The following is a 12546-nucleotide window of genomic DNA, read 5'->3' as shown; positions in this document are numbered from 1 at the left end:
ACGTGGAACTATAGATACATTTACTTCAATGAACCTTTTTATCATTATGTATTTAGCCATCCATACGCGGAACTATAGATACATTTACTTCAGTGAACCTTTTTATCATTATGTATTTAGCCATCCATACGCGGAACTATAGATACATTTACTTCAATGAACCTTTTTATCATTATGTATTTAGCCATCCATACGCGGAACTATAGATACATTTACTTCAAGGAACCTTTTTATCATTATGTATTTAGCCATCCATACGCGGAACTATAGATACATTTACTTCAATGAACCTTTTTGTCATTATGTATTTAGCCATCCATACGTGGAACTATAGATACATTTACTTCAGTGAACCTTTTTATCATCATGTATGTAACCATCCATACGCGGAACTATAGATACATTTACTTCAGTGAACCTTTTTATCATCATGTATGTAGCCATCCATATGCGGAACTATAGATACATTTACTTCAATGAACCTTTTTATCATTATGTATGTAGCTATCCATACGTGGAACTATAGATACATTTACTTCAGTGAACCTTTTTATCATTATGTATGTAGCTATCCATACGTGGAACTATAGATACATTTACTTCAGTGAACCTTTTTATCATTATGCATGTAGCCATCCATACGTGGAACTATAGATACATTTACTTCAGTGAACCTTTTTATCATTATGTATGTAGCCATCCACACGCGGAACTATAGATACATTTACTTCAGTGAACCTTTTTATCATTATGCATGTAGCCATCCATACGTGGAACTATAGATACATTTACTTCAGTGAACCTTTTTATCATTATGTATGTAGCCATCCATGCGTGGAACTATAGATACATTTACTTCAGTGAACCTTTTTATCATTATGTATGTAGCCATCCATACGCGGAACTATAGATACATTTACTTCAGTGAACCTTTTTATCATTATGTATGTAGCCATCCATACGCGGAACTATAGATACATTTACTTCAATGAACCTTTTTATCATTATGTATGTAGCCATCCATACGCGGAACTATAGATACATTTACTTCAGTGAACCTTTTTATCATTATGTATTTAGCCATCCATACGTGGAACTATAGATACATTTACTTCAATGAACCTTTTTATCATTATGTATGTAGCCATCTACACACGGAACTATAGATACATTTACTTCAGTGAACCTTTTTATCATTATGTATGTAGCCATCCATACGCGGAACTATAGATACATTTACCTCAATGAACCTTTTTATCATTATGCATGTAGCCATCCATACGCGGAACTATAGATACATTTACTTCAATGAACCTTTTTATCATCATGCATTTAGCCATCCATATGTGGAACTATAGATACATTTACTTCAAGGAACCCTTTTTATCATTATGTATTTAGCCATCCATACGCGGAACTATAGATACATTCACTTCAGCGAACCTTTTTCATTTTATTTCACCAGGAAGTACGAAGAGGCCCTGGAATACCATCGGCAAGCCTTAGTGCTGATTCCTCAGAACGCGTCCACCTACTCCACCATAGGATATATCCACAGTCTGATGGGCAACTTCGAAAGCGCTATTGATTATTTCCACACGGTAGGTCTCTAGCCGCCGAGTTGGGGCCCGGGATCTTCCCACTGAGCCACACTGCTTCTCCAAGGAGCTTCTTCTCCAAGAAGAAGGAGCTGCCTCTCCAAGGAGCCGTCACGCTCCTTGATAGCGGGGAACGCGTCCCCCGACTCTGTTATATTGGACTCTCCCAAGGGCTTAGTACAATCAATCAATCAATCAATCAATCGCATTTATTGAAAGCTTACTGTGTGCAGAGCACCGGACTAAGCGCTTGGGAAGTCCAAGTCGGCAACATATAGAGACGGTCCCTACCCAACAGCGGGCTCACCGTCTAAAAGTACAGAAAGTAAGAGAAGCGGCGTGGCTCAGTGGAAAGAGCCCGGGCTTTGGAGTCAGAGGTCATGGGTTCAAATCCCGGCTCCGCCAAGTGTCAGCTGGGTGACTTTGGGCAAGTCACTTCACTTCCCTGGGCCTCAGTTCCCTCATCTGGAAAATGGGGATGAAGACTGTGAGCCCCCCCCGTGGGACAATCTGATCACCTTGTAACCTCCCAAGCGCTTAGAACAGTGCACTGCACATAGTAAGCGCTTAATAAATGCCATTAATAATAATAATAAGTACAGGGCTGCGCACTCAGTAAGGAACCGAGGCACAGAGAATAATGATCATAATAATGGTGGTATTTGTTAAGCGCTTATTATGTGCAGGGCACTGTTCTGTGCGTTGGGAAGGTTACAAGGTGATCAGGTTCTGTTCTGTTTATTTTATTTTGTTTATATGTTTTCTTCTCTGTCTCCCCCTTCTAGACTGTGAGCCCACTGTTGGGTAGGGACCGTCTCTAGATGTTGCCAACTTGTACCTCCCAAGCGCTTAGTCCAGTGCTCTGCACACAGGAAGCGCTCAATAAATAGGATTGAATGAATGAATGAGTCCATTCGACGACCCCAGACATTCAGGGAAACCCGGTTAACGTTGAACAGGCGTCAGAGAGCAACCGTTTTTGGCTTTTCTCTGCCGACGAATGCCCGTGTTTTGGATCGGGGGCCTCCCCCGGGCCCGTAGGACCAATCAATCAATCAATCGTATTTATTGAGCGCTTACTGTGTGCAGAGCACTGTACTAAGCGCTTGGGAAGTACAAGTTGGCAACATATAGAGACAGTCCCTACCCAACAGTGGGCTCACAGTCTAAAAGGGGGAGACGGAGAACAAAACCAAACATACTAACAAAATCAAATAAATAGAATAGATAGGTACAAGTAAAATAAATAGAGCAATAAATATGTACATACATATATACAGGTGCTGTGGGGAAGGGAAGGAGGTAAGATGGGGGGGACGGAGAGGGGGATGAGGGGGAGAGGAAGGAAGGGGCTCAGTCTGGGAAGGCCTCCTGGAGGAGGTGAGCTCTCAGCGGGGCCTTGAAGGGAGGAAGAGAGCGAGCTTGGCGGATGGGACCAAAGCCGCTCTATCTCCCTTTTATAAGGCGGTGTGTGGGGAGGGGAACCGGAGTCACAGTCATTCCTTCATTCAGATGAAAGATGAAAGCAGAAACTCTAAGAGAAGAGAAGGCCGCTAGATATGACAAGAAAAGCCAGGCATGAGCAGTCAGTCAATCGATCAATCAATCGTATTTATTGAGCGCTTACTGTGTGCAGAGCACTGGACTAAGCGCTTGGGAAGTACAAGCCGGCAACATTTAGAGACGGTCCCTCCCCAACAACCGGCTCGCGGTCTAGAAGGGGGGAGACGGACTACAAAACCAAACACGTGGTCGGGTGTCAAGTCATCAGAATAAACACAAGTAAAGCTAGATGCACGTAGAGAAGCGGCGTGGCTCAGTGGATAGAGGCCGGGCTTTGGAGTCAGAGGTCATGGGTTCAAATCCCGGCTCCGCCAGTTGTCAGCTGGGTGACTTTGGGCAACACTTCTCTGGGCCTCAGTTCCCTCATCTGGAAAATGGGGATGAAGACTGTGAGCCCCCCTGTGGGATGACCTGATCACCTTGTAACTTCTCCAGTGCTTAGAACGGTGCTTGGTACATAGTAAGCGCTTAATAAATGCCATTATTATTATTATTATTATTATTATCGTTGACAAAATAAATAGAATAGTGAATAGAATAGTTACTTCATCTGGAAAATGGGGATTAATAATAATGTCGGGACTTGTTAAGCGCTTACTCAGAGACAAAGGGGAGACTGGCAGAAAACAGGGTGGGGGCTGAGAGATGAGCAAGATGGCACCTCTAAACAGGTAGAGATCATAATAATAATAATAATGATGATGGCATTTATTAAGCGCCTACTATGTGCAAAGCACTGTTCCAAGCGCTGGGAAGGTTACAAGGTGATCAGGTTGTCCCCTGTGGGGCTCCCAGTCTTCATCCCCATTTTCCAGATGAGGGAACCGAGGTCCAGAGAAGTGAAGTGACTTAAGAATAGTAATAATAACAATGGCATTTATTAAGCGCTTACTATGTGCAAAGCACTGTTCTAAGCGCTGGGGAGGATAGAAGGTGATGAGGTTGTCCCACGGGGGGCTCACAGTCTTCATCCCCATTTTCCAGATGAGGGAACTGAGGCCCAGAGAAGTGTAGTGATTTAATAATAATAATAATGGCATTTATTAAGTGCTTACTATGTGCAAAGCACTGTTCTAAGCACTGGGGAGGTTACAGGGTGATCAGGTTGTCCCCTGTGGGGCTCCCAGTCTTCATCCCCATTTTCCAGATGAGGGAACTGAGGCCCAGAGAAGTGAAGTGATTTAATAATAATAATAATAATGGCATTTATTAAGCGCTTACTATGTGCAAAGCACTGTTCTAAGCACTGGGGAGGATACAAGGTGATCAGGTTGTCCCACGGGGGGCTCCCAGTCTTCATCCCCATTTTCCAGATGAGGGAACTGAGGCCCAGAGAAGTGAAGTGACTTGCCCAAAGTCACCCAGCTGACAGTTGGCGGAGTCAGGATTTGAACCCAGGACCTCTGACTCCAAAGCCCGGGCTCTTTCCACGAGCCACACTGCTTCTCCAAGCAAGGCAACACGGCTCCTCTTGCCCGCGGGTGCATTTTTGCCGCTCTATCACTGCGTGGGTATAATTGTTTTACGGGGAGGATGCCCTTTGCTTGTAAGGGGAGTGCGCTGGCAGATTTGGCATCCTAATTTTGGTATTTCATTCATTCATTCATTCAATCGTATTTATTGAGCGCTTACTGTGTGCAGAGCACTGTACTAAGCGCTTGGGAAGTCCAAGTTGGCAACATATAGAGACGGTCCCTACCCAACAGCGGGCTCACAGTCTAGAAGATCCCCTTCTCCCCATTGTTAAGCGCTTACTCTGTGCCAGGCACTGAAAAGCAGCGTGGCTCAGTGGAAAGAGCCCGGGCTTTGGAGTCAGAGGTCATGGGTTCAAATCCTGCCTCTGCCACTTGTCAGCTGGGTGATTTTGGGCAAGTCACTTCACTTCTCCGGGCCTCAGTTCCCTCATCTGGAAAATGAGGATTAAGACTGTGAGCCCCCCGTGGGACAACCTGATCATCTTGTATCCCCTCCCCAGCGCTTAGAACAGTGCTTTGCACATAGTAAGCGCTTAATAAATGCTATCATTATTATGATTATTTGGCATACTAATTTTGGTATTTGTTAAGCGCTTGCTCTGTGCCAGGCACTGAAAAGCAGCATGGCTTCATGGAAAGAGCAGCGTGGCTCAGTGGAAAGAGCCCGGGCTTGGGAGTCACAGGTTGTGGGTTCAAATCCCGCCTCTGCCACTTGTCAGCTGGATGATTTTGGGCCAGTCACTTCACTTCTCTGGGCCTCAGTTCCCTCATCTGGAAAATGAGGATTAAGACTGTGAGCCCCCCATGGGACAACGTGATCACCTTGGAACCTCCCCAGCACTTATAGAACAGTGCTTTGCACATAGTAAGTGCTTAATAAATGCTATCATTATTATTATTATTGTTTGGCATACTAATGTTGGTATTTAAGCACTTACTCTGTGCCAGGCACTGAAAAGCAGCATGGCTTCATGGAAAGAGCAGTGTGGCTCAGTGGAAAGAGCCCATGCTTGGGAGTCACAGGTCGTGGGTTCAAATCCCGCCTCTGCCACTTGTCAGCTGTGTGACCTTGGGCAAGTCACTTCACTTCTCTGGGCCTCGGTTCCCTCATCTGGAAAATGGGGATCAAAAGCATGAGCCCCACGTGGGACAACCTGATTTCCCTGTATCTCCCCCAGCGCTTAGAACAGTGCTTGGCACATAGTAAGTGCTTAACAAATACTACAGTTATTATTATTACTATATTAAGAGCCTGGGTGGATACAAGCACTTCTGCTCCACTCTCTCAGGGCTTCTCACCCAATAGATTATTCAGCCGATTGATCAAATGATTGATTGGCTTTTCAGATTGCAATAATTATAATAATAATAACAATTATGGTATTTGTTCAGCGCTTACTATGTCCCAAGCCGAGCGCTGGGGGAGATACCAGGTGATAATAATAATAATAATAATAATAGCATTTATTAAGCGCTTACTACATGCAAAGCACTGTTCTAAGCGCTGGGGAGGTTACAAGATGATCAGGTTGTCCCCCGGGGGGCTCCCAGTCTTCATCCCCATTTCCCAGATGAGGGAACTGAGGCCCAGAGAAGTGAAGTGGCTTGCCCAAAGTCTCAATCCCCGTTTGACGGAAGAGGGAACTGAGGCTCAAGAGAAGTGAACCAAGGTCACCCCGCAGACACGTGGCAGCGTCGGGATTAGAACCCACGGCCCGGCCCCGGGCTCTAACCACTGCGCTTTCCCGTGGGTTTGAAACACAGTGCGGACATTAGTCCGGGATTAGAGAAGCAGCGTGGCTCAGTGGAAAGAGCCCGGGCTTTGGAGTCAGAGGTCATGGGTTCAAATCCTGGCTCTGCCACTTGTCAGCTGTGTGACTTTGGGCAAGTCACTTCTCTGGGCCTCAGTTCCCTCATCTGGAAAATGGGGATGAAGACTGTGCGCCCCACCTTGGGACAACCTGATCACCTTGTAACCTCCCCAGCGCTTAGAACAGTGCTTTGCACATAGCAAGCGCTTAATAAATGCCATTATTATTGTTATTATTCAGCTTAGGTCAATGATCCATTTGAGTCTTCTCCACCGCTCAGCTGGATGGAGTTTCAGAGAAAGGGGCCTCGGGCCACGGAGGGCAAGAAACCTCCGAGAGAAAGCGCTCAGTACAGTGCTCTGCACACAGTAAGCGCTCAATAAATACGATTGAATGAATGTGGGCGCGACTCGCCCACCCCTAGGTCCCGAAACGCTTCTGCTAGAGCCTCTGAGGAGCGTTCCAAGCCCAACTAGGGACCGTCTCTATACGTTGCCAACTTGTACTTCCCAAGCGCTTAGTCCAGTGCTCTGCACACAGGAAGCGCTCAATAAATACGATTGAATGAATGAATGAACTGAAGTTTAAATGATGATGATGATGATAGCATTTATTATCCTGTCTCCCCCTTTTAGACTGTCTGTCTCCCCCTTTTAGGCTGTGAGCCCACTGTTGGGTAGGGACTGTCTCTATATGTTGCCAACTTGGACTTCCCAAGCGCTTAGTCCAGTGCTCTGCACACAGGAAGCGCTCAATAAATACGATTGAATGAATGAATGAACTGAAGTTTAAATGATGATGATGATGATAGCATTTATTATCCTGTCTCCCCCTTTTAGACTATCTCCCCCTTTTAGACTGTGAGCCCACTGTTGAGTAGGGACCGTCTCTAGATGTTGCCAACTTGGACTTCCCAAGCGCTTAGTCCAGTGCTCTGCACACAGTAAGCACTCAATAAATACGATTGATTGATTGATTATTAAGCGCTTACTATGTGCAAAGCACTGTACTAAGCGCTGGATCCGAAATCCCGGTTTTGCAAAAGTCATTTTCGCTTTTCCTTATCCTGGGAACCGATTCATCTTCTTCTCCACAGGCCCTGGGACTTCGGAGGGATGATACGTTTTCAGTTACCATGCTTGGGCACTGCATAGAAATGTACATCGGTGATTCCGAAGCTTATATTGGTAAGATTTTTATTTTCCTCCCTATTTGGGTTGCAGTTTGGGACGTTTCCCCCCTCAAAGTCTGGAGTTTTTCAAGCCCCTCTTTTCTTAAACCCCAGCCTTGTCAATCAGCGGTATTTAGTGAGCGCTTTGTGGGTGCCAAGCACCATACTACCTCCTTCCCTTCCCCACGGCACCTGTATATATGTTTGTGCATATTTATACTCTATTTATTTTACTTGTGCATATCTATTCTATTTATTTTATTTTGTTAGTATGTCTGGTTTTGTTCTCTGTCTCCCCCTTTTAGACTGTGAGCCCACTGTTGGGTAGGGACTGTCTCTATATGTTGCCAATTTGTACTTCCCAAGCGCTTAGTACAGTGCTCTGCACATAGTAAGCGCTCAATAAATACGATTGATGATGATGATGAGAGTAGAGCTGGCAGGCATTTTTCCCCCGCCACAGGGAGCTCATCGTCTAAACAGGGAGATGATATATTAAAATAAATTACCGGTAGGGGAATGGGAAAAGTATAAGGATCCGTCTATAATCCGGTGGTATTTAGTGAGCGCTTAGTGGGTGCCAAGCACTGCACTAAGTGCCTGGGAGAGTAGAGCTGGCAGGCATTTTTCCCCCGCCACAAGGAGCTCATCGTGTAGAGGAGGAGATATATTAAAATAAATTACCGATAGGGGAATGGGAAAAGTATAAGTATCCGACCATAATCCGGTGGTATTTAGTGAGCGCTTAGTGGGTGCCCAGCACCGTACTAAGTGCCTGGAAGAGTAGAGCTGGCAGGCATTTTTCCCCCGCCACAAGGAGCTCATCGTCTAAACGGGGAGATGATATATTAAAATAAATTACCGATAGGGAATGGGGAAAGTATAAGTATCCGTCTGTAATCCGGTGGTATTTAGTGAGCACTTAGTGGGTGCCAAGCACTGTACTAAGTGCCTGGAAGAGTAGAGCTGGCAGGCATTTTTCCCCTGCCACAAGGAGCTCATCGTGTAGAGGAGGAGGTATATTAAAATAAATTACCGACAGGGGAATGGGAAAAGTATAAGTATCCGTCTATAGTCCGGTGGTATTTAGTGAGCGCTTAGTGGGTGCCAAGCACCGTATTAAGTGCCTGGAAGAGTAGAGCTGGCAAGCATTTTTCCCCTACCACAAGGAGCTCATCGTCTAATGGGGGAGATGATATATTAAAATAAATTACTGATAGGGGAATGGGAAAAGTATAAGTATCCGTCTATAATCTGGTGGTATTTAGTGAGCGCTTAGTGGGTGCCAAGCACCATATTAAGTGCCTGGAAGAGTAGAGCTGGCAAGCATTTTTCCCCCGCCACAAGGAGCTCATCGTGTAGAGGAGGAGGTATATTAAAATAAATTACCGATAGGGGAATGGGAAAAGTATAAGTATCCGTCTATAATCCGGTGGTATTTAGTGAGCGCTTAGTGGGTGCCAAGCACCGTATTAAGTGCCTGGAAGAGTAGAGCTGGCAGGCATTTTTCCCCCGCCGCAAGGAGCTCATCGTCTAATGGGGGAGATGATATATTAAAATAAATTACTGATAGGGGAATGGGAAAAGTATAAGTATCCGTCTATAATCTGGTGGTATTTAGTGAGTGCTTAGTGGGTGCCAAGCACCGTACTAAGTGCCTGGAAGAGTAGAGCTGGCAGGCATTTTTCCCCCGCCGCAAAGGAGCTCATCGTCTAAAGGGGGAGATGATAAATTAAAATAAATTACTGATAGGGGAATGGAGAAAGTATAAGGACCCGTCTATAATCCGGTGGTATTTATTGAGCGCTTACCGAGTGCAGGGACACCTCATCCGTAAAATGGGGATTAAATCCGACTCCCACCTACCTTGACTGTGAGCCCCACGTGGGACGGGGACTGTATCTGACCCGATTATTCTGTGCAACCCCAGCCCCTAGTTCGGTGCCCGGCGCAAAGTAAGCGCTTAACAAATACACACTGGGGGAAAAAAAAAAGATACGGACACGGAGATTCAGTTGTGAATAGCTGCCGTTATCATCATCAATCGTATTTATTGAGCGCTTACTGTGTGCAGAGCACTGTACTAAGCGCTTGGGAAGTCCAAGTTGGTAACATATAGAGACAGTCCCTACCCAGCAGCGGGCTCACAGTCTAAAAGGGGGAGACAGAGAACAAAATGTATTAACAAAATAAAATAAATAGAATAGATATGCCGTTATATGATTATCTCTCCAACAGATCGACTCTCGGTCGTGACAGGCCTCCTTCCCCTCCCCGCAGCACCTGTATATATGTTTGTACAGCAGCGTGGCTCAGTGGAAAGAGCCCGGGCTTTGGAGTCAGAGGTCATGGGTTCGAATCCCCGGCTCCGCCGCACGTCTGCTGTGTGACCTTGGGCAAGTCACTTCGCTTCTCTGAGCCTCAGTTCCCTCATCTGTAAAATGGGGATTAAGACTGTGAGCCCCACGTGGGACAACTTCATCGCATTGTATCCCCCCAGCGCTTAGAACAGTGCTTTGCACATAGTAAGCGCCTAACAAATGCCATCATTATTATTATTATACAGATTTATTACTCTATTTTACTCGTACATATTTACTATTCTATTTATTTTATTTTGTTAGTAGGTTTTGTTCTTCTAGACTGTGAGCCCACTGTTGGGTAGGGACTGTCTCTCTATGTTGCCAACTTGTACTTCCCAAGCACTTAGTCCATTGCTCTGCACACAGTAAGTGCTCAATAAATACGATTGATTGATGGATTTTATTGTCTGTCTCCCCCTTGTAGACTGTGAGCCCGCTGTTGGGTAGGGACCGTCTCTTTATGTTGCCAACTTGTACTTCCCAAGCGCTTAGTCCAGTGCTCCGCACACAGTAAGCGCTCGATAAATACAATTGAATGAATGAATGAAGCAACAGACCTCTTGTCCTCGTTTGAAAATGAACAATCAATCAATCAATCGTATTTATTGAGCGCTTACTGTGTGCGGAGCACTGTACTAAGCGCTTGGGAAGTCCAAGTTGGCAACATATAGAGACCAGCCCCTACCCAACAGTGGGCTCACAGCCTAAAACGGGGAGACAGAGAACAAAACCAAACATACTAACAAAATAAAATAAATAGAATAAATATGTACAAGTAAAATAGAGTAATACATATGTACAAACATATATACAGGGTGAGAATACGTGATTTCTAACCATCTTTTCAGCCTGTAAAGCATTAATTTACCGATTTTTATACACGTGCGCCTACTAAAATTCTGCACCAGGTAAGATGATATAATGATAATAATAATTTTGCTATTTGTTAAGCCCTTACTATGTGCCAAGCACCGCTCTAAGCGCTGGGGAGAATTCAAGGTGATCAGGTTGTCCCACGTGGGGCTCACAATCTCAATCCCCATTTTCCAGATGAGGGAACTGAGGAACAGAGAAGCGACTTGCCCAAAGTCACCCAGCTGACAAGCGGCAGAGTGGGGATTTGAACCCGTGACCTCTAGAAGCGTTGGGTGAATTGTGACGTCCCTGATGAGCTTTTCTGTTGCAGGAACCGAGATCAAAGACAAGTTGCGATGTTACGACTTCGACGTGCACACCATGAAGACGCTGAAGAACATCATTTCACCTCCGTGGGACTTCAGGGAGTTTGACACCGAGAGGCAGACTGTCGAAGAGAGCGGGATCATGGCGCTAGAGACTTCCCATCACGCCAGGAAAACCCCCGATTCCAGGCCCCCCTTGGAAGAAACGTTTGAAATCGAAATGAATGAAAGCGATATGATGTTAGAGACGTCCATGTCAGACCACAGCACGTGAGCGTAGTAAGCACCGGGCCGCACCCCGGTCGACCCGAGGCGTCGTCTGATTTAGCAGTTTGCCCCCCCTCCCGCCCCCGGCCTCGGCGTATTTTGAAGAATTTCCTATTTTTTTATGTGAACCCAAGCGACGTCACGTTTAGCGGCAGAGAATTATCGCCCGCCTTAGGACTGGAGGGCCTACCTTCGCCGCAGACCGTTCCCCGGCCCGGCGAAATCGGTACGCGGAGTGAAATTGAGAAGGTTTTTTAAACCGCGTAGCTAGACTGCGATGAAGGCTTGTGAAACCCACGTGAAGCTGTCTACAAGACACTCGGTCCTCCCGTAACGCACGTTTCGGCCCCCGGTGTGGGAACGTCCTTCGGACAAGGCGCGTCTCCCGGGATGGAGCGCGCACGGAAGTCGGAAGAAGCGGTGGAGGGGGAGCGTCCCGTAACTCGGACGTCGTCAAGAACCGGACCCCCCGCCCCGTTACGGGAGAACCGACATCGGTTTACAGCGGCTGAGGGCTCCTAGCGCGTCGCGATGACCGAACTTAACGGCCGATCAGTGAAGCTCGTCTTGCGTCGTTACGGAAAAAGCCCGAAGAACCGGGAATTCTGAAGGCTAAGCCGATATTTTAATCCTTTGAAACGACGTCAAGGCGAAGTGATCCGTCGCTCCGCGTGGGCGGCGAAATTAATTTTATCAATGGCTCCTAATTTTTACCTCACATTAAAGGGATGGAAAAAAAAAAAGCCTCCTAACTGCATTTAGGAAGTTTTATGGGTGTGCTCATCTTAATTTATAGTGATCACAGGAGCCCCTGGGGTTGGGTGTAATTTTACGGTACCGTAAGAAAGACGGCCGAATAAGCGTGAGAGGCGACTAGGCGGTTGTCGGATTTTATAGATTATGGATATGCCCTCCTAACTGCATTTAGGAAGTTTTGTGGGTGTGCTCATCTTAATTTAGAGTGATCACAGGAGCCCCTGGGGTTTGGCGTAATTTTACGGTACGGTAAGAAAAACGGCCGAATTAGCGTGAGAGGCGACTAGGCGGTTGTCGGATTTTATGGATTATGGATATGCCCTCCTAACTGCATTTAGGAAGTTTTATGGGTGTGCTCATC

The 12546-nt window shown here is 46.1% G+C and overlaps 1 protein-coding gene across 1 annotated transcript in view; it reads left to right on the top strand.

The window, feature by feature from the left end:
* The window catches only part of CDC16 (cell division cycle 16), a 93837-nt gene extending 81583 nt beyond the window's left edge, over positions 1 to 12254 (top strand). Inside the window, exons 16-18 of the mRNA XM_038767800.1 lie at positions 1466 to 1601; positions 7544 to 7634; positions 11168 to 12254. Of these exons, the coding sequence (XP_038623728.1) occupies positions 1466 to 1601; positions 7544 to 7634; positions 11168 to 11436 (496 nt within the window). The 3' untranslated portion in view covers positions 11437 to 12254. The remainder of the gene's footprint in view (positions 1 to 1465; positions 1602 to 7543; positions 7635 to 11167) is intronic.
* The last annotated feature ends 292 nt before the right edge of the window (positions 12255 to 12546 follow it).

The sequence above is a fragment of the Tachyglossus aculeatus genome, chromosome 2, assembly GCF_015852505.1.
Source record: "Tachyglossus aculeatus isolate mTacAcu1 chromosome 2, mTacAcu1.pri, whole genome shotgun sequence".
In the NCBI taxonomy this organism is placed as follows: Eukaryota; Metazoa; Chordata; class Mammalia; order Monotremata; family Tachyglossidae; genus Tachyglossus; species Tachyglossus aculeatus.
The sequence above is the reverse complement of the archived record's forward strand: the minus strand, read 5'-3'. Positions and strand labels throughout refer to the sequence as shown.